The 27,400-nt window shown below is 42.0% G+C and overlaps 1 protein-coding gene across 1 annotated transcript; it reads left to right on the forward strand.

The window, feature by feature from the left end:
• Positions 1-331: 331 nt before the first annotated feature.
• Positions 332-27,082, forward strand: PON1 (paraoxonase 1). The gene is made up of 9 exons (XM_032483979.1): positions 332-497; positions 8,816-8,886; positions 10,367-10,422; positions 11,687-11,855; positions 14,857-14,983; positions 18,075-18,275; positions 19,598-19,679; positions 23,525-23,653; positions 26,661-27,082. The coding sequence occupies exons 1-9, from the start codon at positions 424-426 to the stop codon at positions 26,817-26,819; spliced, it is 1,068 nt and encodes a 355-aa protein (XP_032339870.1). The 5' UTR covers positions 332-423; the 3' UTR covers positions 26,820-27,082.
• Positions 27,083-27,400: the final 318 nt, after the last annotated feature.

Raw genomic sequence — 27,400 nt, forward strand, 5'->3', positions numbered from 1 at the left:
GCGTTCCAATCACAGCCCTCCTTTCCTTCTGTGCGTTTTCTGGCTGAGTCACGGTGCTCAAGCTGCTGAACCCCTCTGAGCCGCAAGGATTAGGACCGTGTTAGTACAAAGTGAGCATTCCTCAAAGCCTGGCCCTCCCTTCCCACAGCTCTCCACTTACCCCCTCCTGCTTGTTCTCACCTTCCTGCCCGGCCTAGGCAGCTGTTCTTCATCTCTTCTCTTTGAAGTGCCAGGAGCACGCAGCTCCTGGCCGCAGGTGCTGACCCTAAGCCCCCGCGTCCTCGCGGGGCGGGCGGGCGGGCGGGGTGAGCGGCGGCCCCACGCAGAGGGGTGGGGCTAAATCCGGGCGGCCGGAGGCTGCAAGCAGGCAGGGGCTCCGGCCGTCGGTGCATCAGTCCATCTTTCCGGCGCCTGTCCCAGGCCATGGCGAAGCTGTTGGTGCTCACCATTTTGGGAGTGGGACTGGCACTCTTCAGGGACCACCGGTCTTCTTACCAGTAAGTTGGGGTGTGGTGAGGCCTGCAGCCCAGGTCCTGTCCTTCCCACGCCCTGGCCAGGCCCAGCAGCACCCCCACCCCTCCCCACCCCACCCCACCCCCAAGCAGGGCCCAGGCTCTTAGAAAATCTGCTGACAAGGGCTGGTTACACATCCCATAGCGATTTCATAAATATTTTTCCAACTTTCCTGAGCCACCTGAAAACATACCCTTACTCACAGCCTGGGAGGTGGGTTAGGGACACAATTTTCATCCGTGTGGGTGGCCAAGTTGTTGGCCTGAACAAATTAATTTTTCATGTAGACCCGCGGTTTTTGGCTATAGATTCACTTTTCAGCGTCACTACAAAACAGATAACCAGGCTGGTGGTGCCCCTATATTGTGTGAACTAGGGAAGAAACCCTGCCTTGCCTGCCTGGCGGTGGCACAAACCTTCCCAGCTTGGAGACTCTCAATCTGAGGCCACACAGAGAGAGACAGAAAACTTGTGTTTGGAGCAGAGCCGGTGAGAGCGAATGGGTGCGTGCTGGCTCACCTGCTCCCACTGGGGGCTGAGGGGAAGAACCCTGGCGTTGGCATTTAATGTTCTGGCTCTTGCTCTGTCCCTTCCCTTGTGGGATCTTGGGCAAATCACTTTACATCTCTTAATATCAGCTGTTTCAGTAAGCCTCAATCGAGGCACACTCATATACAAATCACCTAACAGTTTGCCTGGGACATAGTAACTGTTCAATATATGTTTGTGCCTGCCCTGCTTCTCTTAAAGTACGTGTAAACCGTTAGCTACTAGACAAAGGGAAAATAAGGTTTTAGGAATGTATCAGTGGTTTTGTAATAACTGTTTATAGAGGTTCAAAGTCAAGAGATCACCCTCATCCCTAAGGCTTAATCAATAATCTCTCAATATTTACTTAGAAGTAAAATATTACTAAAATCAAATTGAACATTCTGGATTAAAAAAAAATCATATGGCCCTATGGACTGGTTGGGAATTTATGTTCAGAATAGGTTTTTGTAACTATTGGGCTTTTTATTTTTCCTTCTAATTGTTGGTTGTTTTGGAATCACAAACTGTTAGGAAAAAGAAAGAAACAGTGATTTGGGGTTTTTAATGATGTAAAAATTACAATTTGTGGGTTTTCATTAATCACGGTATTATTTGTTGCCAAAGTATATATATGTAAAATGTGTGTATATAAATACATTATACACACACACACACACACGGCTTGTGGTATTACCCTGGGATGAAAATAAATGAGGTGTAAGTATCTAACACCCCTTCTAGGCTTTCTCCTTTTGATTCTCCATTTGCATTTATCCCTGGGTTTGTTCTGCCCACATTCTGCAAGTTGCCCCACACCAAGATATCTTCTAAAGAATTACAGATCTGCCAGGAAGGAGTGAGGGTCTTTCGAGTGTACCATCCATAATTTACTCTGAGAATGGAAACTAGGCATTTTGTATAGGTTCTTGTGTAAAAGTATAGCAGTACCACCACCACCCTAAAAAGTTTCTCTCTCAACATGAAGTCTTAGCTTATTTGATCCAACATTAATATTTCCCCAGGTTTGTTCCCTGGAACACAAGTCACAAGACTTGCTCCATAAAAAAATAGGCTCCTTGGACAAATATATTTGGGAAATGTCTGTTTTAGCCTTTTCTCAGAGATTGACAATGCATTCTGGCATATTGAAATCTTTGAAAAGTCCTTCAGTAGAAAATACAAAACAAAAACAGGAAACGATTTTGCTTCGTTTAATCATTTCACAGACTTACTTGCCCACCTCCTTCACTCCTTTTTTTTTTTTTTGTCCTATCTGTGAACATCCTGTAAAACACTCTGGTGTATAGTTTGAGACAAATTATTCTGTACCATTGATTTGCACTAAGACTTAAATTTCAGATGAAAAAGTTTGGTCATTAGGGGAAGATTGGCCTTAGTTTGTGAGCCCTGATTCTCGTTTGTCTGAAGGGACCAAAGCAGACTCTGGTCATAGCTTAGCATAATGTCAGTCTCTGGGAGTCCTCTTGTTGGCCTTGCCTGTAGTTTCCTTTTGTGGATAGGGTGCCTGCAGGGGACACTTTGCGATGGGGTTGTTGCAGTGGAAAGACCTGGTCTCGTTCATAAGTAAGAACTTACTGTTTGACTTTCAGCACCTGGATCCAGCAAGTGGGGAGTGAGCCTCAGTCCTTGAACTTCTGGCTGTAATCAGATGACTGAGAAGGGAAAAGGAGAGTAGGAGTGGGATGGACCTTTGATTTTTGAATGGAAAAGAGGCACAGAACAGCCACAGCAGGAATAGGGCCATGCAAAGCTGGGAGGATGGGTGGTTATGGGGGTAGAGGGTGGGTGCAGAGCCTTCAAGCAGCCCAGGTCAGTGGAGGAAGGGAAATTCCACCCGCTGTTGGAAAGGCTCTAAAGCCTCCTTACCCAAAGAGACTGTGGACCAGATGCACGAGCAGCACCTGAGCTTCCAGGATTTGCAGAATCTCAGGCCCCACCCCACACAACTGAAGCAGAATTAGCCTTATTTCACAAGCTCCTCGGGGGATTTGTATGCCTGTCTCCAAGGGACACTCATTCCTGAATCACCCATCTTAGAACCAGATCAAGAGATCCTGGGCGATCAGTAAATTACCTTTATTCCCATTTTAAAGATAAGGCCCCTGAATCCCAGAGAAGATCATGAATCTGCCTGCAGGAGAGAAGGGAAGCAGTTATGTTCTGAGACCTGCATCAGGGGCAAGCCAAATTCCCAGAGTGGATACATCCTTTTCTCTTCAGAGATGGGGTGTATGGGAGTGGGGCAGGTTCACAAGAAGTTATATAGGCCTAGGGCTGGAGGGAACTTGTGGAAAGATTCTAGTTGTGCCTGGGGTGGGGAAGGAGGGGAACTGGGGAGGCTGATGCTTCTGAGGTGATTGCAGCACAGGGGAAGGAACTAAGAAAGACTAAGGGAGCTCCCTCCACCAGTATTCTTCCCTGCCCATCTTTGTATTCGGCTGCTGGTGGCCTTGCATGGTGTGCACTGCTCAAGTCCAGGGAATGTCTTGGACTACGGTATGAACAGCGCCCCCTGGAGTATGGAATGTTGCAGCCCAGCATCTCTGTGGCAACTTCCTCCAAAATGTCCATTGTAATGTGTGAGACCACTGTGTTTCCCTTTATTAGAAGGAAATGTCAAGGCTAATTTCTGCTTTTCCCATGCCCACTCCAAGAAACACATGCTAGTGGGAAGAGGGCAGTGGGGGATTCCAGCTGACCTGGGTTGGATCTCAATTCCACAACATTCAAGTCACTTTACCATTCTGAACCTGTTTCTCCACCTAAATATTACAGGATCATGGTACATATCACATTGGAATATATATATACACACACACACACACACACACACACACACACACACACATACACACATCTGGCACAAAGAATATACTCTGTAAATGTTAGCTTTTATTATCGCTGTATGTTATCTCAAAAATCTACCTATGAATGATCCACCTAACGAGTGATACTTGAATATATATCATGATAATACCTCACTGAGACTCTAGGATAAGGACAATAACTCTCTGGTCTCCCCTATCCATGCAACCAACATCATCTTCTCCATCTGATGCACCAGACTGCTAATTCCACAAAACAATTCAGCTGAGTACCTTCTGTCTGCATGTCCTGTTTTTGCTGGAGGGATAAATTAGGATACAGTATCCACTCACAGGTTTCAGAGTTTACTGTTGAGCAACAGGACCAAAAACTGATTACTATAAAACAATATGGTAAAAGACTCCATAGATGTATCTGTGAAGGTTCAGGAGGATAAATGGAGTTATTAATCCTATCACAGAAGATCAGGAGGAGCTATAGACTGTCATGAGTAGGAATCTTCCTGGTGGATTAGCAGGTAAAGGACCAAGTGAAGGGAAAGCTTGCATGAACAAGTGAAAGGAGGTGAGAAAGTGATACAGAGAAAAGGGTCCTTGGTGTCATGGCACCTGATTTCAAATCCCAACTCTGTCCTTTTAAATAAGTGACCGCAGGCAACCTACTTAGCTTCCCTGGCCTCAGTTTTCTTACCAGTTAAAACAGGTAAAGTATTAATCATTGCCTCAGAGGTGGCTGAAGAGATTAAGAAAGTATCTGTAAGAGCCCTCAGCACAGGGCTTGGCATGTAGTAGGACCCAGTAAGGAGTACTGAAGAATGAGGAGTGTACAGTGGCAGAAAGTAGACTGGTGAGGGTATGTCTGGCTCCAAGGAAGGTTCCAGAATGGACTTCTTAATGTATAGCTAAATATCCTTACTTTCTTTTGTAAGGAGCTGGCATGTATTTGCAAAAAATAATTCACAGCAGGGAGTATGTGATTTCTGGCCAGAGTTCAGTGGCTTATAAATCAGCCACACATCTCAGACAGTTGAACTTTATCCCTTAGACCTGGAACATTTGGACTTAATCAAGCCCTTGACAAGATATTTCCTGATAATTGAGAATAAAATAGAAAAATATGAGCTGGATTATAGTAACACAGGCTGAATTGTCTTTTGGCATGTCCTCCAGCTTCCTGAAAGCAGTGATACTGGTAAGTTTTGCTTGAGCAGAGGACTGAATGTGATCCTTGCATTCATACTTGAGTTCCGACTCCAGCTCAGCCACTTTATAATTTTGTAGCCTTGGAAAGCCACTGCATCTTAGTCATCTGTAAAACAGGGAAAACAATACCTCCAAGAGATGTTTAGGATTAAACGAGAGTATATATAGTACCTGAACTGTGGCAACAGTGGTTATTCTGTTGAGATTTGACTTGTTTTGGCCACAGATTTGAACCCAAAGTTCAGACTTCTCTCTCATGGAAGATGATCTCTAACCTGGAAAGGGCAGAATAATCACAGTCAAAGGGAGCCCAGTGCTGACTTTAATGCTTCCTTACCTACCCTGGCCTCCCTTTGACTGATGATTCTGCTCTTTACAGGTTAGAGATCACCTTCCATGAGAGAGAAGCCTGAGTTAGAATAGGGGCTGATCAATTCTGCTTTCCTCTGCCCATACACACACACACATAAATATACACACACATAAATATACACACACATAAATATACACACACATAAACATACACACACATAAACATACACACACATAAACATACACACACATAAACATACACACACACAAACATACACACACATAAACATACACACACATAAACATACACACACATACATAAATACACACACATACATAAATACACACACATACATAAATACACACACATACATAAATACACACACATACATAAATACACACATATATAATAACACAATACATAAATACACACATAATATAAATACACACACATATATAAATACATATACACACATATATATACACACACATACATAAATACACATACATACATACACATACATATACACACACATACACACATACATAAATATACACACACATACATACACACATACATACACAAATATATACACAAACAATATACACAGATAATATACACACACATAAATATACACACACGCACATACATACGTATATATATTTTTTTCTTTTTTAATTGAAGTATAGTCAGTTTACAATGCTGTGCTGTGAACCCATCACTTTTAATGAACTTTGCAAACCAGGCTGCATGCCTCTTATTCCTGTGTGATTTTGACTCTAAAAAAAGCTAATCTGGCTTCCCTTGGCATTTTTCACAAGTCTTGACCTACTCGGTGATTTCATGTCATTGAATCTCTTCTGTGTCACTCTTTGTATTGTCCTTGACTATGACCACCACCCTTAGCATCTTGTATCCTCTGAGTTCCTTGGGGCACTCTGTGAATAGTCACTGAGCTTTCTCTAGACCACTATTTTTCAAAATGGTGGGTCACAAAATCAGCTTAGTAGTTATATCTAGTATTTATTTTTATTTTATTATTTTTTAAATTGAACTGTAGTTGATTTACAGTATTACATTAGTTTCAGACATACAACGTAGTGATACAATATTTTTCTACATTATACTTCATTTATAGTTATTATAAAATATTGGCTATATTCTGTACAATATATCCTTGTAGCTCATTTGTCTTACCTCTTAATCCCCTAACCCTATCTTGCCCCTCCCCTCTTGCCTCTACCCATTGGTAACCACTAATTTGTTCTCTGTATCTCTGAGTCTATTTGTTTTGTTATTGCCATTCATTTGTTTGATTTTTTTGTTTTATTTTATATATAATATTAAGATTCTACATGTAAGTGATAACATACAGTATTTGTCTTTCTGTCTGTCTTATTTCACTAAGTATAATACTCTCCAGGTCCGCCTATGTTGTTGCAAATGGCAAGATTTCATTTTTTATGTCTGAGTAGTATTCCTGTGTGTATGTGTGTGGTGTGTGTGTATGTGTATATATCTATACTATATATCTATATCTATGTCTATATCTATATCTATATCTATATCTACCACATCTTTATCCATTTATCTGTTAATGAACATTTAGATTGTTTCCATATCTTCGCTATTGTAAATAGTGCTGCTGTGAACATTGGGGTACATGTATCTTTATAAATTAGTGTTTGCATTTTTTTGAGACCCAGGAGTGGAATTGCTGGGTCATATGATAGTTCTCTTTTTTAGTTTTTTTGAGAAACCTCCATACTGTCTTCCACAGTGGCTGCAACAATTTACATTGCCACCAACAGTGTATGAGGGTTCCCTTTTCTCCACATCCTCACCAACATTTGTTATTTGTATGATTAGCATTTTTAAATACATGAAATAGAATTGAATAAAAAGTTAAGAATGTATGACATGTATCAGGGTGAGTATTCTTTTGTGAATCAGGTTTAAGGTGTGTGTGTGTGTGTGTGTGGTGTGTGAGATGTGTGTTTCTACCATACAAAATGCTTTTACTAATGTGTATCTTAATTGGAAAAGTTCGCAAACTGCTGTTCCATAACTTTACCTTTTATTTCTTTATTGCCAACTTTCGTGATGATAATACCAGATTTCTTTTGTTGACATATCTTTCAGTGTCTCAGGTCATGGGAGCAGATCCCAACTTTGAAGTCTGCTTTCTAAGTCCACGTCCGTCCTTCAGGGAGCCACCCTCTCCTTGCAGGCCAGGCCTTCCTCGTCTATCCATTGTCTCTGGGTCTTTAGCACCCAAACTGGTGGTTCTCCACTCTGTGCCTCAGGATGAATTGTAGTGCTTTAACAAGGCTGATTACTAGACCCTACTCCTAGCCTCTTAGCTCAGACCCTCTCAGAAGGTGGAATTGATAGTCAAAGGTGTGGTAGTAGGAACGTGCTACATTTTTTCCTGATTGAAAGGATGAAAGGTCAGTCACCCCCAAATTCCTGTTGTCTTATACCATGCTGTTAAGAATTTTATCCAGAGTGTGCAGTCACCCCTAACCCATCCTCCTCCTCCTGTGAGACCCAATACCAGTAAGGCAAGTGAAGAATTTCTCCACCTGTCTATCTTTAGCCAAAAAAGATTTCTAGGGATTGTTGGATAATTGTTGCTACTCACTGTGATTATATTGTATCATTAGTTCTCAAAAAAACTGTTTATTGTTTAAATCTCTTGGCTGTCCTAATGTTGTGGTCCATTTCTTTCAAATGTCCCATCAATAGCTCTGCTTCATGCAGGCAGCCTGCTGGTACTTCCTTCTCACGTCTGTTGCTTTTCCCTTTGTCCTTCCTTTACATGTTCCCTACAGTGGATGTTTATGCACTCAGTTTTAATAAGTTACTTTTGTGTGTGTGTGTGCAATGCCTTTTTAGATGCTGGCCTTGGGTATGATTTTCTGAAGTTATAAATCCTTTAAGCACACCTGCATTTTTTGAATAACACACCCGAAAGCAGATGCCCAGTCCAGGCTTTGGGGCCAGATTGGGCAGACAGGCAGGAGGCCCATCTGTCAGCAGCCCTAAAACATCGGTGGAATAAATTGGAACCATGTTGCTATTTAACCCAAATTTCCACTTAGGACTCCTGACACAGCTGATGAAATAGTTCCTGTTCTGCCAAAGTGCACAGAGCCCTGGAGAGGAAACTCCTTTGTGTATCTCTCCAGCTCTGCTAAATAAATACTGAAAATGCTGTGCCCAGAGGCCCCATGTGCCTTGTTCTGACCTTGTCTGGTAGAATCACTGAGGTTCCAGGGACCAACCCTGGGATTGAAATCCAGGCAAAGTTCAGTTAAAGAGAACTTTATTGGCTGCTTACCTTTGCAACTTAATTATTATTTCTGACTAGTTTTATGCATGTTTTATTCCTTTTTTTCTCTTCCAGAACACGAATGGCTGCTTTCCGAGAAATAAAACCAGTAGAACTTCCCAACTGTAAATTAGTAAAAGGAATAGGTAAGTCTTTGAATGGAGGGAGTATCTCATTTGAACTTGCAGTATTATCTTGCTGTGTATTTGATTAATACATCTGTTTAATTTTGTTCAAAAATAAAATTATGAACCAGGAGCGTATTATAAGACAGTAGCTAGTTATGAATACCAAATTACTTGACTTCTGACTTTACCAACCTATTGCCAAGGTTTTGAGCGTGTTTTGATCATTTGCTTTTGTTCCGTCAGTTTAGCAAAAACAATAGTCAGACAGTGTTTGATTTTATGGTAATATAACCTGAGCAGATGGCAGAGGAGGGACAGAAGAGGGAGAAAAAGCAATAAGTAAAGGCTAAAGTTTTAAAAAGACCTCATACACCTTTGCAGTCACCTCAAGGCTTCTCCCGTGGATCTCTCTTTTAATTCTGGGAGGACAGTTTTTCCCAGAAGCCTTAGCAGATTTCCTCTTAGATCTCATTAGTCAGAGCTAGACACCAGGCTGCCACCCTAGCTGCAAAGGAAGCTGGGAAAGTAATTATGGGGCTTCCATTCTGGGAGGCAGGCCCATGAGCAAAGATAAAAGGGCTGGGGAATAGCAGCTGATCAGCAACTCACAGGCAGTGTCGAAGGACTCAAGTCTCCATCTGACTTCAGCCAGCCAGCTTTGTTATTTGAGAACAACTTATTTGAGATTTATGCTTTTACTGTTTTGAAGGTTCTTTCAAACAATTATTTATTTCAGTTAACTGAGCTTGGAAAGACTAGACTAGATGACTTAATGCAGTTAGCCTCAGTAAGCTTGGTCAGATATCTTATAGTTCGATATTTCTTTCTAAAAAACAAATATGATATTGAATTAAATATCTTTGGATATTTGAAAAACAAACATCTCCACTAAGAGTATCCATACCAAACCAAAAATCTAATTTGTCTCAAGATTGAAATTCAAAAAAAAGTATGTGTACTTAAAGCATAACTAACTTGGTGATATTTTACTGATGTTTATAATTAATGGTAAATGCACATTTGGCATTTGAACTGTACCCCCATTTTAACCAAAACATTTGGAATTTGTTTATGTTTCCAATATGGTTTTCAAAGAGTTTATTTGATTTGGAATTATTAAGTATCAACATATATTGGGAGTTTATTCTGTATCTTTAAGAAAACAGCAGGTTATTTTCAAATAACTATCTTTTGTGCATTTCATGAATTTCCATCAACTTTAAGAGGTTTCAAACTCTGAGGAAAAGTTCTAGTCCATCAATTTAAAACAAATATACTAAGTGTAAATTTTAAATACACTTAATTTATATGAATGTCTTTTAATTTTTAAGTAATCATATTGGTCAATTTGAATAAATAAATGATAATTATTCTCAATCTATCAAAGAAGAGCTACGTATGTAGCTCCATTTTCAAGTTAGGGGTGATAAAGAAAGAGACCCCTCACTTCCTGCAGCAGCCTGAAATAATCTGTGCTTTCTGTTCTCTTTTCTGACAGAAGCTGGCTCTGAAGACTTGGAGATACTTCGTAACGGTCTGGCCTTCATTAGCTCAGTGGGTGTTTCCTTTCATATACTGTTCTCTGAACCATTTTCTAGGACCAGCAGCTTAAGCCTTTCGTTTCTGCCCTCTATACACCAATGCCCATCTTCAAGCAAAATGAGCAGAGATATGGTTTAAAAAACAAACTGTGTATGCTTTCACACTGGTGTTATGATTATGATCATATGTGTTCTATGCATATGTGTGTTCTATGATTGTATATGTTCTATACATATTACTGTGTACACAGAACTCTTACATTCCCTTATCTTCCATTGTGGCAATTTGTGAGTCTGATGAGCTCAAGAATGGCTTCCCATTCATGTGTCTATTCCCTGCAGTCTTTAAGTGGTGTATTCAAATATTTGCTGAATTAAGTGGAGATATATGTGTGTGTGTGTGTGTATGTATCCCTTCACATGTCATTTAGATTTTTTCCTCACACTTTTCAGAATAAGCCATTTAGTTTAAAATTGTTGATAGGTCATTCCATAATTTCTAAACTTTAGAGAAGCCATCATGTTGTTGAACCTCTCCTGCATACAGATCGTTGTGATATAGCTCAAAACAGAAGAAATTATCAACCTAGTCTAGGACAACAGTTGATAGGATACAGCATACAAGTCACCCAGTCATTGAAAACCCTTTGCTGCCTGTTGAAATTTACTTTATCCAGTTTTCTCCTATGGAGATAGAAGGTGAGTCATCCTCTGCAGAAGTGTTTTATAAACTTTTCTTTTAAGCCACAGAATATATACTTCAAGCAAAATCTTATAGGGGACCCCAGGATCTAAAACCAATAGCAGCTGTGTTGTTCTGACCACAGGCTAAGAAAGGAGTTGTTCCCTGAACTCACTAGACTCTTCCCCTAAACTTTTGTCTCTGAGATGCTTCCAAGGAACCTGCCAAGGGATGGATCAAAAACCAATGTTCTCTCCATGTTTCTTACTTATATTAGTGAAGCCTTTTAGTAAATGCCTCTTTGGTCTGCTCTTCCAATTTTTTTTCAGTCTTTCTCATGGGTTGGTAGGTGTGACTTTCAACACTCATGGCTTTGCAGCTGGTGATGGAAGGGTCTGTGCCTGTTGTGTGGGGTTGTCTGGTGGAGTATGTGGCTTCCGAAACCCATGGGTCTATTGCACAAGCCAGATAAGGGGCTTCCTAGGTGGGCCTGTGGCCTGAACCAGACAGTGTGAACCAACTGCCATCTACCACCTTCATCAGCACTTGAAGTATTTGTAATGTGGTTGTGTTTTCTCCTCCATTATTTTATAAGGGATTAAAATATCCTCAAATAAAGAGCTTTGAATCCAATGAGCCTGGAAAGATACTTCTGATGGACCTGAACGAAGAGGAGCCGACCGTTTTGGTATTGAAGATCAAGGGAAGTAACTTTGATTTGTCTTCATTTAACCCTCATGGGATTAGCACATTCACAGATGAAGGTAACAATATTTAATGTTTATTAAAAATCGAAAAAGAAAAGAAAAACAGAAAAAAATGAATATTTCTTTTCATCCAGCTACAGTGTAATCATGAATAATGTTCTTAATTCTGGGTTTTAAACTTCTCCCTATATTAATTAAATATAAGAGTATAACCATTAAATGATTGAGATTTGTAAAGCACCAAATTTTTGAAAATACCAACATTCACAGTATCCCTATAATTACTATAGTAATAATACTCAGCCCTAGTCGTTATCGGTTTTTCCATTTTAAATAATTTTATAGGTCCAGCCATTTACAGGAATAGGTTTTTCTAATGTAAAGCACCTGCAAATTGTAGATCCTGACGGAAAGTCACCGTCGATGCCCCTAACCACTGGTTCCTCTGTTTGTCTTTGCACTGCTTCTCCACATTTTCACATGTTGCCCCCCTCCCTTATGCCTTCATCCCATTTCTTCCCTTCTTTTTGCAGCCATGTCCTTGGGCTCTATATTAACCCTCAACCCCAGTTGTACACACAAGCACCTGGGGAGTTTTAAACAGCCAGATGCCCAGGCGGCAGCCCCACAGATTCTGATTCAGTCGGTCTGAGGGAGGCTTGGGCAGCAGTACTTGTTACATGTTCTCCAGGAGATAAAATGTAAGAGCAGGGTTGAGAACCATGTCTATCCCCATGGGCTCCATCTCCTCATGAGACAGTCCCTCCTTCGGTCCTTCTTCCGTACTTTCCCATTGTGGGAAGCTAAAATCGTTGCCTTGGAAATCATCAGCGACGTCTCTATTAACCAATTCTCTCTTCCTCTCCTTCCCTTCTCCCCTTCTCCCTCCCTCCTTCCTTCCTCCGTCTCATTGTATGCTGTCCACCGCTCTGTCCTTCAAGTCAGTCTCTCCTCCCGGACACACGCATCTGCCCTCCTCCTGATTGTACTGCAGGTTTTCTCCCCTCTTCATTGCTTTGTCACTCATTTCAGACTCTCTGAGCATTCCCCAAAGGACTGATCTTTCGCCTCCTCTTTATTTTCTCTATTTCAGAAAGTTCAGTCACGTCACAACTGTAACTATACCTGTTTTCTTGGAGAACACCCCCAAATATGGGGTATTATTATTGTTGTTGTTGTTATTTTAATCAGCCCTTCAGTTCCCTCCCTTCTGCTTAGCAGATACTTCTTTTGGCTTCCCTCCTATAGCCCCAGTAAACTCAAAATGTCAAAAAGTGTTCTCAATCCTTTTGTCTTCCCTTCTTCATGTCTACCCCTTATGAATTCCCTTCTTTCATATATATACATATATACACACACACACACATATATATGAAATACACATTTAGATATATTTCCCTTCAATAGTCTCTTCACCCATTTATCAACATGGTATTTTAATTTAAAAATATTTTTAAGGGCAAAGAAACACAGTGTTGGGTATGTGTATACTCTGTTAAATTAAAATGGGGAAATAATCACACAAGTATTATGCAGGGCCTTCTATAAATTGCTTTTGCGTTAAACACGACATCACAGACTCCTTTCTCTGACAGTGCACTTAGAGCTGCTTTGCAATGGCTGTTTAGAATTCCATTGCATGGGAGTACCATGAGATAGTTCATCTGTTGATGGATATTCAGCCTGTTCCCACCTTTAGGCTCATTGAAACGATGCCAAGGTACACATGCTTATACATACATCTTCTGTGAATATTTGCTTAGGATAAATTCCTAGAGGTGGAATCTGCTGTGCACAATGTGAATCCGGGTTTTAATCCTCCCTTATGTTTGATTTCCGACTCCCTCCCTCCTCAGCCATCATCAGGGACTTTTGATCCTTCTTGTCAAGTACCTCTCATGCCCTTCCTGCCTTTTCTCGTCAGTGCCATCCTCCTGGTCCAGTGCTTTCTCTCCACATGCATGGGTTACCACAGACCCACAGGTCATGTTACTCCTTGGCTGAAAGCCTCCTAGAAGCAAATCCTGGATCCTTACCCTCTGCCCTAACAGGACTCACTGTGGTTCCTATTTCTCTGGCTTCAGCTGTCCCACTTTCACTCCTCCTACTCCAACCACAGCCTCACTATAAAGTGAATGTGCCGAGGAAGCTGCTGCCTCAGGCCCTTTGCACACTCTCTTCGCTCAGCCTGGAACACTCTTCCCCCAGATACTCACATAGTTCAGTTTCTTATTTCATCTAGATCTCTGCTTTAACATCATCTCATCAGAACTTCCTTGACTCCCATGAAGAAGACGTCTCATTAGTCTCCATCTCTTTATCTGGCTTTGTTTCCTCTTTGTAGCACTTAATGCCAATTAAAGTAAACACTTGTTGGTTGAATGGACTAAACAGGAGTCTCCTAGCTGACTTCTCTTCAACTTTCTTCATTTCAACCTACTAAACTTGACACTGTTTTCCTTTAAACCCCCATCTGGTCACACCGAAGCTCTCTAAGGACTCACTGCTTCCGAAGGTGAAGACTCTAGTCTGACTGCACTCGCTGACTCTGATCACACCTTCTTGACCACTTAGACTGGTCTCTTTCATGACCCGAAGTCGAGCTGACTCACAGAAGCTGCTCCCCTTTGATGTTCTCTCTCAGGTGTTCTTTTTATGGAATTTATCATCTCACACTGTGTAAATTATACCTGTGCACACCTTTTCATGTTGCTATTCTTCACGCCTTTTATCTCAACACTGCGCCTTGCTGAGACCATTGCAATAGAAAGCTTAACAAGCTCTTTGGAGTTTTAGTGTCAAGGACTGCCCATTCTTAAGTTGAGGATTTTTTCCAGCTCTGGAGTCTGGAGTTTTTAGAGACTGTCACAGGTTCTTCCTTTAGCCATTTTTCTTTGCAGCAGTCACAAATGCTTCTCTCTAAAAAGAAATGAAAATATTCCATCTGCCTGACACCCTAAGTACTAGTTGGAGGTGGGTTGAAATTGCTTTTTGGAGACAGGGCTGACAGCTGAGAGCCCAGTTAATGTGTCAATTTTTGTTTTTAATCTCTTCTCAGATAATACTGTGTACCTGCTGGTGGTGAACCATCCATATTTGAAGTCCACGGTTGAGTTGTTTAAATTTCAAGAAGAAGAAAAGTCACTTTTGCATCTGAAAACCATCAAACACCAGCTTCTCCCTAAGTACTGGGATATGTCTTATTCCTATTTTCCTTTAACAGGGGGTGGGTAATCCACTTACAGTTTTCCCTTTAGGCTCAGGGGGTAGGGGGGACAGGGAGATAATGGCAACTCTCCTTTCTAATGATCACAAACTTCTCCAAATGTTCTGCAGAAACTTGTGAGGATTCAGGCCCCTCCGAGAAGACCCATCCTCTTCCTCCTTCGTTTCCCAGCTTGGCTGGATGCTGGTTAGGCTCCTGGCCTCAGAGAGCATTCCTTTGAGCTCTTACCATGAAAAAATTCTGCTCTTCTCCAAACCCAGGCTTAGTATTTCAAACCTAAACCGATTTCATAGACGAATTTCGCATTTTGAGCTGATTTGCTTATTATTTATTTTTATATTAAAAAATAGAATCTTAGGTGTTTCTGTGAATTAGAAACACAAACCTAAGAGGAGACAGGAAATCTGGTGCCTTGAAGACCTACCTGTGCTGCCTCTACTGCTGTTTGTTTGCACACGATTTTGGAAGTAGCAGATCTGGGGTAACCATCAGCTTCATCCAGGGTTCCTTGACAATGTAACACACAGGGAAAGAAAACACCCATGGGTCCCTGATCCCCACCAACCCAGCACAAAGTTAACGTCCTCACTTGCCTTAGGGTTTGGTTTATGAGGTAGTGATGGATTTAGGACAATGCTCTGGCATTGTGTTCCCAAATGATTTTTATCCTCTAATCATTATGACTTTCTAGAATTCGCAACCTCTATTTGAATAATTTACCTGCTGAATTCAAGTATCTCAGTATTTGTAAATCTAGGTTTCTTTTAAATTGTGTGTTATTTGCATGCAGGTTCCCAGCAGAGTACCTGGTAAGTGGTATGTGCTCAGTGTTACCCGTGCTCTTTGCTGTCCTTTCTTCCTTGGTGGGTTTGAAGATGAGGAGACTGAGATTGGAGAGAAATGGAGTTACTGGATGCAGGTCAACCAGTTAGTGTCCATTACAAACTGTGGTCCAGGTCATCTTCTGCGTGGTAGTTCAGAGAACAGCTTTTGGTGGGAGAGTTTATTCATATAATCATTCAACAAGTACAGTTTGGGAAGAGAATGAGGCCACTGAGTATCTGGAGAATGTGCCAAATACCAAGATCTAAATTAGGGAAAAGGAGGCAGGATGTTATTAAAATAATAGATTATTTTGTAATTTTTTACAAATACCTTCTTAATTAGGTTTTATTATGATATCATTTTGGATTAAAAAAAATTGAGGCCTGGACTATTTAATTTGCCCCAGGTGACACCGTCAGTGACGGTGCAGCTGGGATTATAACCCTGGTAGCTTGAGTCCAGTGCTTATGCTCTGAGCCACTATGAAATAGTGAAAACGTATTTTCTCTGTTTTACCAATTAATCTTGGGAATCAACTTTGTCCAATTCCCCAGGGTTAGTGTATTTTTTTCTGGGCGGTTGCAAATATATTGGTCTTTGGCGATTAGGACCAAACTGAAAATAGCCATAGTGCTACAATTAACTAAAATTCTGCTCTCTAAACCCAAGGACTAGCCATGGATAGTTTCTGCCTTGTATTGATGGTTGTTTATATGGTTGTTTATAGCATTAATAGTCCAATGACTAATCTATTATAATTTAAGCATGATTTTAATAACAACACAGTGGCCATTATTGGTCATTTACTACATGCCAGGCGTGGTGCCAAGGTCTTTGATTCATTATTTCATTTTCTTCTTGCCTCAACCTTTAACAGTATAGAGAGGCTCTGAGTTCAGTGACATGCTGTAGCCCTACAGATGATAGCTGGCAACGCCAGGCTTCAGATAGAGTCCGTCAGCTTTCACAGTTAATACCCTAAACCACGCTGCTCTGCTCCTTTTTAGGAGAGACAGCAAAGGGTACAAGGCATACAAATTTCAGAAATTCACCTTTAAAAAGGGGGAAAACCCAGCCTGCAGGCTGCGCCTGGAGCCTGTACAGACTAAGCCCAGATTCCTAGACCCTTTTTTCTCTCGTGTAGTGACAGTGGCTGCCATCGATGGAGGGCTTAGTGGGTGGCAGGCTTGCTGCAGAGCAGAGGACAGGCATTGTCTCATTGAAATTCCCACTGCAGCTCCACAAATGAAGATTCTGACCCTTAGTCTTCTACTAATGAGCTGTGTGACTTTGGGAAAATCATTTAACCTCTCTCTACAGATGAGAAAACTGAGGCTCTGTGTGCTTATCTAACTCGCCCAGGAGCCCAGAGCTGCAGTCAGAGGCGATGCTGGCTGCGCTGCCCTCCGCAGTGGAGCAGAGATAATTCTCTCCCAGATAATGGCCCCCGGGAACTTCTGTCACCTCAATCAGCCAAGAATGACTCACTTATGTGTTCGCTGTTGTACCTATTAAAGTAGAAAAATAGACTCATATATCTTAGGTTTTCAGTAACACAGAGAGAATCAGAATCAGAATTAGAACAACAACAACAGAAAAAACCACAGCATCCTATTTCTGAGTGTTCCTGCTCAGGGACATTTCACTCAGTTTAGAATCATGAAACTTTACGGCTGGAAGTGACCCTGTAGGGCTGAAAGGTGGACTAGCCCATCTCATCCTCCCTGTGTAGATCTAGGACATGATTAATTTCCCCTAAATCACACAGCTAATAGTAGCAGACCTTTAACTAAGATACAGGTCTCCAGATTGCCAGGATTTTTTCCGTTGCCTGATGCTGCCTTGGACTGTTCTCTATGAGAGGAGGGGTCTACATGAGCATAAAGAAATGTTGCCCTGATAATGATTCCTGGCCTAATTAATGTCTACTGCATATAGTCTGTCTACACACACACACACAAAATAGGACTATTTTAAAGATACAGTTAATAGGATTTTTATGTTCCATTGCTATACTAACCTCTTAGGATTTGTTAGAGGAATTACTGGCTTTGAGGATTGTGCAGGTGAGAATGATTTCATACAGTTCTGTGCCATAACAGCTGTGGGGATGGCTCCATTCCACATCTTCATTTTAGGAGTCGACATTAATAAATGCCAGGACACAGCCCTGTAATGTACCTGCCTTCACCTGCATGTGTCATGTGTATGTGTTCGAATTTCAGTGTGAATGACATTGTCGCTGTGGGGCCTGAACACTTCTATGCCACCAATGATCACTATTTTGTTGACCCCTACTTGAGATCCTGGGAGATATATTTGGGTCTAGCGTGGTCAAATGTTGTTTACTACAGTCCAAATGAAGTTCGAGTGGTGGCCGACGGATTTGATTTTGCAAATGGAATCAACGTTTCACCTGACGGCAAGTACGTGAACTCTTTAAAACGTCATGCGTGTCCCCAGATTTCGTCAGACATCTTTAGAACACATTCTTTTCCTAAATAATGTGATGCATTTTAACATGTCATCCCAGTAAGAGGAAACTGGAACAGAATAGGAACTGTCTTAATTTTTTAGGGGGTAAAATAGATCAAATCAAAATCTTCTGTTTTGTGAAGACATACTCTTTTAAATTTCTTTCTTGGGGAAAAAAAGGGCATATCAAGGCAGGGAGGAGCATAATAATCGTTTAGCATTACTATACAGCTTTGCTTAGAGGGAAGATTTTTTGAATGGGATTAACGGTTTGTAAGTAAGTGTATATCAGCAGTGCTGGTCTGTGACAAGACAAAGAGCTTACACCAAAATGTAAATCCAGGCATTGCTTCCTTGTCAAGAAAGTGTTGCTTTGGGGGGAAAAGTCAGTTTCACTAAATAGAATGATTTGTGATGCAGTTGATTTACATTATTATCTGGTGGTGGCCCTGAAACAATTCACAGACCAGCACTGGGTCCCATTGTATGTGTATATGTGATGTGTATACACACACACACACACACACACACACACATATTCCTCATCTTGTATCATCAAGGATTTGTGACATACTTAGACTATTCAGAGGGTTAATAACATAGTTAGAGAAAGCAACAGAGGCAGCTTTCAGGGATTCATATCATCTTCTGGTCTTCAGAAATAGCAGATAATCCAGCAGTCGTTTCTCTCTCTGTTCTGGGATGCCTTGTGCTTAGACTGGCCACACATCCTTATGATGAATGTGACATCGTACTGTGTGCAAAACAATCAATCTGCAGGGTCAGGACCAGACTCAGGGCAGAGGGGAGGAAGTTTTCTGCTCGCAGATCCGGGCCAAGTGCCTTGTCTTCTCTCATCCTTTCTCTGGCCTAAAACAAGGGGCTGGTGGTCAAGGGGCTTCCCTGCAGCCCACCTAAGAGAACTCAGTATCCTTGGAAACGGAGAATCTGGGGCTTGCCACTATCTGGGCAAACCAAGAGAAGCACTGTGATGCTTTTGGCTCCCGGACATGAAGAGCTGGTGTTAGAGCTCAGTTCCCTCCCTACTAATGGGGGCCAACTAGCTTCCCACCTTTAGAGATAACTATTCAGAGATTAAAACCCCTTTGTTCACTGTCAAGTCATTGAGTTCTTTCAGAATTTGGTGTGCTTTGAGTTGGATTCCATTTTTCAGTCTCTAAGCAAAGTTATTCGCTAGGAAGAGTTATTACAACTTCGCGGTGACCTTCTGAATCACTTTACGAGCTTTGATGTAGCACTTTCTTCTTTGAAGGTACGTCTATGTAGCTGAGTTGCTGGCGCATAAGATTCATGTGTATGAAAAGCACGCTAATTGGACTTTAACTCCATTGAAGGTAAGATGTATTAACCCTGTAAGTTGGCAGAGTGATAATTAGATTCTAATTGATTTGCGAAATTAAAAGTAAGGGGGAAAAGACTGTCTAATTGGAGTGGGTGAGAACCGATTTTTCACTCCTGTGTTTAGAGTCACCAGCATTGTGTGTGTGTGTTGTTCACTTCCGCTCAGCTGCAGATCGCCTGTGAAACTTGGAGTCTTTCTGCTCTAGTGAATTTCAAGCTTGGCATTGTGTTCTTCAGCCTGCTTCCTTCTTTCCTTCCTCCCTCCACCCCCCACTTTCTCTCTCTCTTTTTCCCTCCATTGGAACAGGCAAGAAGAGTAGCATCAACTTGTATCTAACAGGGCAGCGCTCCACACAGTATACATAAAACCTGAGTACTCACGGTGGCCACCAGGTGCCCCCACTGCCTGTCACGCAGCTGCCTGTTTCTCTGGCCCTTGCCCCTCCGCCCGCCCACACCCTTCCCCCCCGCCCAGCCTCTCCAGCCTGAGTGCTTCTGGAGCTCACCCAGCAAGGCCCTGCCTCAGCACCGGGCATGTGTTCCCCTGCTCAGGTGTGCCTCCTCCAGTGCCCATGGCAGTCTCCTTTGTATCTTTCCAGATTTCACTAAGATGTCACTTTACCTCATCTAAACTTGCAGCTTTGCTCCTCCCTAAACACACACTCTCTCTCTCTCTCACACACACACACACACACACACACAACACACCCCTTCCTGTCTCCTTTACAGCTTTATTTTCCCTTCAGCATCCTTTGCTAACTTTTTTTTTTGAAAATTTTCAGGGGTTTTTTGGGGGGATGGTAATGAGGTTTATTTATTGTTTGTTTGTTTAATGGAGGTACCAGGGGTTGAACCCAGGACCTTGTGCATGCTAAGCACACGCTCTTCCACTGAGCTATACCCTCCCCTTGCTAACATGTTTTGTATTTTATTTATCCTCTCCATTATCTGCCTCTCCCACTAGGGTATAAGCTCCACAGGACAGATTTTTTTTTTTTTTTTTTTTTGATGGGTTCCTGGAAGAGTTCTCACCCCTAGTAGGCACTCAACGAATTAATTGTTAAATTAGCGTGGCGGGTCTGGGCATTCTTCAGGGGTTTGTTGTCTACCTGCACCAATTCTGATTCAGCCTGAAAGTTTGGATCAAAAGGGGTAAAAACACAAAGGAGAGGAAAGGAAAAGTAAAAGCAAAGTGGAGCATTACGAAGGTAATGCTTCCCAAAGGCACAAAGACATCGCTCCCCGCCGTACCGCCCAGGGCATGAAGCGCTGTCATCAGGCCCGGAGTGATGAGCCTGTCAGCACATTTCAGGTACTGCCCTGAGGGGCTTCACTCCAGGAAAATTACCTTGAAGCAACATCAAATGTAACATCCTGTTTGACATTCAAAATCACTGGCAGGGCTGGTTTGGCATTAGCTGAAGTAAAATAGAATTTCACACACCCATACTGGCTGAGGGAATAAGAACAAATTGTAGTTATAACAATAGGTGCTTCTGCAAATTGAAAGTTAAAAGATTTTATAAGAATTGAACCCAATCCAATACACATTCATCACAGAATGATAAAGGCGCGGCTCCTGCCGAGAGGGAATCGAGGGCAAAGGCTTGTTTCACATTTGGCTCCCATGTCTGACAGCAGATCGTGCCCGTCTCCTGACTTGACGGTGCAGTTGAGACCCCCACCCTTGACCGTGATGTTGTTCTTTCTTTTGAAGGGTCATGTTAATTAAGGCCAGGTAATTAATACTTGGAGTGCCAAGAAATTTGATAAACTAGCTGGGACTGTTCTTAGAATTTGTAATGAGACATGGACGGGTTTATGTCAGTGAAATATTACTCAGCCTTAAAAAGGAATGAAGTACTAATTCACGCCACAACATGGATGAATCTTGAAGATATTATGCTCAGTGAAATAATATAGACCCAAAAGGACAGATATTGTATGGTTCCACTTATATGAGGGACCCGGAATAGTCAAATTCATTAGCAGAAAGTGGAATGGAGTTTACCAGGGGGTGAGGGAGGGAGGACTAGGGGAGCTGTTGGGTGCAGTTTCTGCTCGGGCTGATGAAAGGTTCTGGAAATGGGTAGTGGTGACAAATACAGGACATTGAAATGTGAGTCATACACTTAAAAATGGTTAAAATGACAAACTTAAATGTTTTGCATATTTTATTGCAATAAAAATAATCCCCTCCTCAAAAGGAAAAAAACCTCCAAGACACAGCCAGTGATTGAGTCTCACTTCAGTGAGTTCCGGTTCTCTAAAAATTGGGTTATTTATTAACAGGGATACTGTTTTCCCCAAAGAGAATAAACCATTGTTTCCTTGACCATGGAGTGTAAACATTTCCACTGGGCTTTGTGGCAGCATGAAACATGGTACGCATGAGCATCGTGGTGAGTTAGTATCACTAGGAATTACAGATTTGCAAGGGAAGGGTTCATTACTGAGCCCAAGATGGGCTCCCTGCTGAACTGCCAGCTCTTGCTTGGCAGGAACCAGGCGTGCCCCTTGTCAGCAGGTGGCCGTGGCAGGAGCTCAGTAATTGTGTGTTGAATGAATGGGACCCCAGGCTTCTGTGTCCTCCTCCCAGCCCCCTTCCCCACCCGACTCTCATCTCTGCAGGCTTTCATCTGCATTAAAATTCACCAGTTGGCAATGGCCCCTTCCAGAGATAATAGCAGAGCCCTGAGAAAACATTTTCCTCACGGGAAGACTTTGACACATCAGCCTACAATGTCTTGACACTGAGAAAGCCGGGGTTTGGGGGATGGAGAAGACTTGGAGTTGATTTTGGCCAGAGGACGTTTGCTCAGCTGCTTCCTTTGGCCAACCTTTCATGTTCCTGGGGGGAGAGTGAGTGATGGCTCTGCCTCAGTGCTTGAGCCCTCTAGTCCCTCCACGGCCACGGGGGGATGGTTCTCATTTTGAGTCGGAAGCTCAGGGCAGCGCGGGCTCGCCGCGGTGTCTGCCCACACGCTGGCCTTCGTGATGAGTCACCACCAGTTATTACCGGGTCTCTGGGCGCTGAGGTATGCTGGCCTCTGTTAGAGGTAGGCGGGAGATATTGTTTCTCCAACTGAGAGTTAGAGGTAAACAAATAGATGTGATTTCTCCCCGGTAGAAGGCAGCCACGATGATGAATGATGGAATTAAGAATCGTTGATATTATTTATGATCCCGGTACAAAGCCTCGACAGCAATCTGTGCAGTCATCACATGCTTGTGGCTTATATTTAGAAAATAAACAGCAGAAGAACAGGGAGTTGAATAACATCAGGGAGCTAAAGAAGAAACTTTTCCTCAACTCCAAGGAAAAAATTAGACCCCGGGTGACCATTTCTTCTCTGGCTGCACAGCCTGTGATTAGCCATTAAAGAACAGCCTACCTTTCATTGATGTTCTCAGCAGAAACGAATCTACATTGCCTGGTTGTTTTTGGAAAGCTTATAAAAATATCATTTGCACATGCCATTTTAGAAGGAACTGTTTTGTGCTGCCCTTAAAACTTTTTTTCTTTCAGTTTTAAGTTCATTGCACAGATGTTATTCCAAATGCTTTCATCTGACCTCTTAACAGTCTTTCTTCATTTTCTGATCATCCCCCTCATATGTCGTGGAAATTGGCAGAATACTAGCATGAATGGAAAGCTAGAGGAATTCTCCGAGTGCTAGTGAAATGGGGCAGAATTGTCATGTCCCTGGAGCCAGGAGTGTGGTGACCAAGGACACGATGATAGTTTTCCCTGATATGTTGCTCCTCCACCTCTCAATTTTTTTTTTTTTTTTTCCACTTTCTGTCCTTCCTTCTCTCCTTGGTTTTAATCCGAAAGTCCCTGGACTTTGACACACTCGTGGATAACATATCTGTGGATCCTGTGACAGGGGACCTTTGGATTGGATGCCACCCCAATGGCATGAAAATCTTCTTCTATGACCCGGAGAATCCTCCTGGATCAGAGGTTAGTTTGAAAAATGAATCGTATCAGCGACCTTATTCCCAGCTGTTTTTCAGTTGAAAACATAAATCTCAATTATGTGTGCAAATAAAAGGGGGACATAGATAGATGATCCAAATGGTCAGATAAAAAAAGGAATTTGACTTTGGGAGGCATTTGAGTCAGTCTAGGCAGGAGACAGATGGGACATGTAAATTGGGTTATTTGAGAGGATTTAATGAGAGCACTATGTTCAAAGGTTTGTGGACAGGAAGGGATGAACAGGGGATAATGCAGGACCCCAGGGCTAGCATGGGAGGCAGGAAATGGTTACCAGAAGCCAGAACAAGAGGAGAGCTGTGTGTGGAGAGGATGCTGGGAGAAGAGCCTCCCCTCCTGTTGAGGGATGTAGCCAACCAGCAGGGCCCCCCCCAGGGAGGGAGCCTGGAGTAAAACCCCACCTCCGTCTCAGGCCTCCCACCCCCCACTGCTGCTGCTCCTTGGTCAACCCTTAGCAGGAGGCGGAGGGCGAGGGGGCCCTGAATGGGCTTTGTACAGGCTGAGCAGAGCGGACAGTGGGCCTGGAGAGCTTGGTTAGGTTAGCCAGTACTGGACTGGGGTCCATATCTTTATTTCAATAGTGAGTTTCTCCAGCTTGAGAATTCACAATAGTTTAAAAATTGTGATGTGCCATATTGCTACGGTCTAATCATTTGAGTTACCTGCGTTCCTGTTCAGCCCCCTCTTCCTGTGTGTCAGTACATGCACACGTTCATGGAACGGACCAGTCCTGAAGCAGAGCTGGCCATCTTCTCTAAACCTTCCCAGCAGAATGGGAACATAGATCACTTGCTGGAATGATCTGGGCCCAAAAGACCTCTTCCATCTTAGTTATAGTACCCCAAGACCCTATTCATGTCCGTGGTCTTTTTTCGGTGGACTGTTCTGGCAAAACAGAGAATTTGAAACTCACTCTGCCATGGGCATCTGAACATTTACTTTGAGTTACCTGGGGTTTTCTATTTGGAGTTTTCAGTATGTACTAGTTATACTTGTTTACATCAAATACATGGTATAATTTTTGACATAGTTCACTGCTACGTATTCTTTTTAAAGCTGAGTTTTACGAGTCAGTCTCATCCCACCCTCCACCCCTGAAAAAAGTTTTTTTTAAAAAGCTGGTGTCTCTTGGATAAAAAACAAAAACCAAATGTGTATTTGCAGTGACACGTTGGCCCATCATACCCATTATCTCTAGGTTTGCAGGACAGTTTTGATCATGGTGAATGGCAATCCTTTGTGCCTGTTGCTGGTTCGTAGCTATTAGGACTGCTGTGTGGTACGCTGAATAGAACTGAAGAAAGGTACGCTCTGGCGTGTTCACTGTTCGCAACTGGGCAGAATGTTAGATTCTAATTTGTTCTTGCTTGTTAGCTCATTTGGTGAACTTGGGTCATTTGCTACAGCATGAACTTGGTTTGCTGTTCTGGGAAAAAAATACTTCCTTACTAATGATGAATCTCATAAGGAATAGCAAAAAGTAATAACAATTCATCATCTAATGCACTGCCCCATAGAAGAGTGATTTAGTTTATTAGAAAGTGGCTTACTTAAGCCAAGGTGCACCATCCACTATTTCCCAGTAAGTAACTGCAGCATTGTTAATACTATAGCAATTTCCTAAAACATCTGTCTTTGGTGACAGCTGTTTTGAACAGGTCCTTTTATTCTTATTTATTTGTTTAAATTCCAGTATGGTTTATTTCCTTTTATTGTATTAGTTTCTGACATCTGTTATCACGAAAACTATTTTGATATCCTTTTCAATTAAATTAGTACATATGCCATTACAAAATGTAATTTATACACTAAAAGTTAATGTACTACATTGCATGATAATTGGGAGTTCAGAAATGCATAAACATAGATTCTCTTGTTTTCAGAATATTCTAGTTATCACTAGTTACAAGAGAGTTACTTTTGTGAAGTTAAAACAATTGTGATAACAAAAATAGCAACCAAAGTAAACACTGTGTTACCACTAGCAAGTATGTACTAAGTATGAATCAGGTGAGTTCATAACTAACATCTAGTTTATTCATGAAGAGGTCCTTTTAAATGCTCCCACTGACCCTTTAATACACAAGCGCTAGCATGCCTACTCTGCCATATTTGGTGTTTTTGTATATAGGGGTCCGTTCCTCAAGTCACCGAATTTTATCGTAAAGGCTTAAGAATAACAGGAATGTAGAGTTGAAAGGGAATTTAGAGTTAGATTAGTCACATCCATCTCATTCTACAAGTGGGAAACAAACAGTTAAGTGGAAGGTCCAAAATGTGACCCTGGGCTCTGGCCTTATGGTGTGCTCGTTATAGTATGTGAATCATGTAATTCTTTGTTGGCCAAAATGATCAAATATCGACTATTACATATAGTCAACTTAAATACTACTATACTGTTGCTAATGACAAATCATATGAAATATGCAAATATGGAAGGAAACTGAACTTATCTTACACATTTAGAGTTGGGACCTTAAGTTCAGAGGAATGGTAAGTGTGGTATAGAGATGTGTTCTTTTCTGGGCAATACTCTTTTTTTTTTTTGTTTTTATTGCCACATTTTAAAAACCAAGAATTAAGTCTGAATATCTAAATTCCTAGCTTATCTGAAACCACACAAAAACTGGCTAAATTCCAGCATGGAGATAATTAAATAATTTGACTATTACTGAGTTAACCCAATCCCTCATTTACCATAGTCCCCATGGCTCCTTAATGTCTCACACCCAGGCTGTGCTATTGACTTATGCCTGGCCTCTACAGGCTTCTGAGTCTCTGTCTCTATTAAAGATCACCTGATCAAAACCTGCCATTTTGCCAGTGAGGAAACAGTGTCTTATATAGATAGTAATTTTGTAACAAAATACGGTTTACCTAAAGGCTGCTTCTTATGGAGAAATGATCCCACATTTAAAGTTATGTTTCAAGTGACTTTAAAAAGTACTCATCTAATGTTATTTTTTGATAGGTACTCCGAATCCAGAACATTTTAACAGAGGAACCCAAAGTGACAGTGGTTTACGCGGAAAATGGAACAGTGTTACAAGGAAGTTCAGTTGCCTCTGTGTACAAAGGGAAACTGCTGACTGGTACTGTGTTCCACAAAGCCCTTTACTGTAAGCTCTAACAGGCCGATTTGCACCCGGGCCCTGGCAACTGTGAGCTCATTTCAACCGGTTGCCCCATTTAAGAGACCACAGTGATCTCATCCAATGAATTGCTGACCCTAAATTTGGACATCACAAGAGATGAAAGTGTGTTTAACTGGGAACAGATACGATGCATAAGGCCTTTTAGAGAGTATGATATCGAATCAGTCTTGGGATATTTGCAAACCTCATTTATCAATAAAGATCCTTTTCAATCAAATTGCTAGAACTGTCATGTCAGTTGTCAGGCCTTAAGTTAACCGTATGTGACCCAGAAAGCACTTTCCCTAAACACGTGTTCCCTGAGAGCACCTGAGCTTCCTGCTGCCTCAGAGCCCCGCACTGGCTCGGAGTCTCCGGCCCCCGTGCCCGACGAGCAGACGTGCCCTGAGGAGTGGCCCTCAGCTCCGGGCAAGTGTCCTGACCAGTACACTTAGACTCATCCCCACTCCCCCTTCTAATATGATGCTCCTAGTAAACAGAGACCTGCGACCCCAGCTCTCCTACTCTTGCACATTCGCTTCTCCTCTGGAACGGCCTGTAGGAAAATCCTAACATT

Source organism: Camelus ferus, chromosome 7 (genome assembly GCF_009834535.1).
Source record: "Camelus ferus isolate YT-003-E chromosome 7, BCGSAC_Cfer_1.0, whole genome shotgun sequence".
NCBI lineage: Eukaryota > Metazoa > Chordata > Mammalia > Artiodactyla > Camelidae > Camelus > Camelus ferus.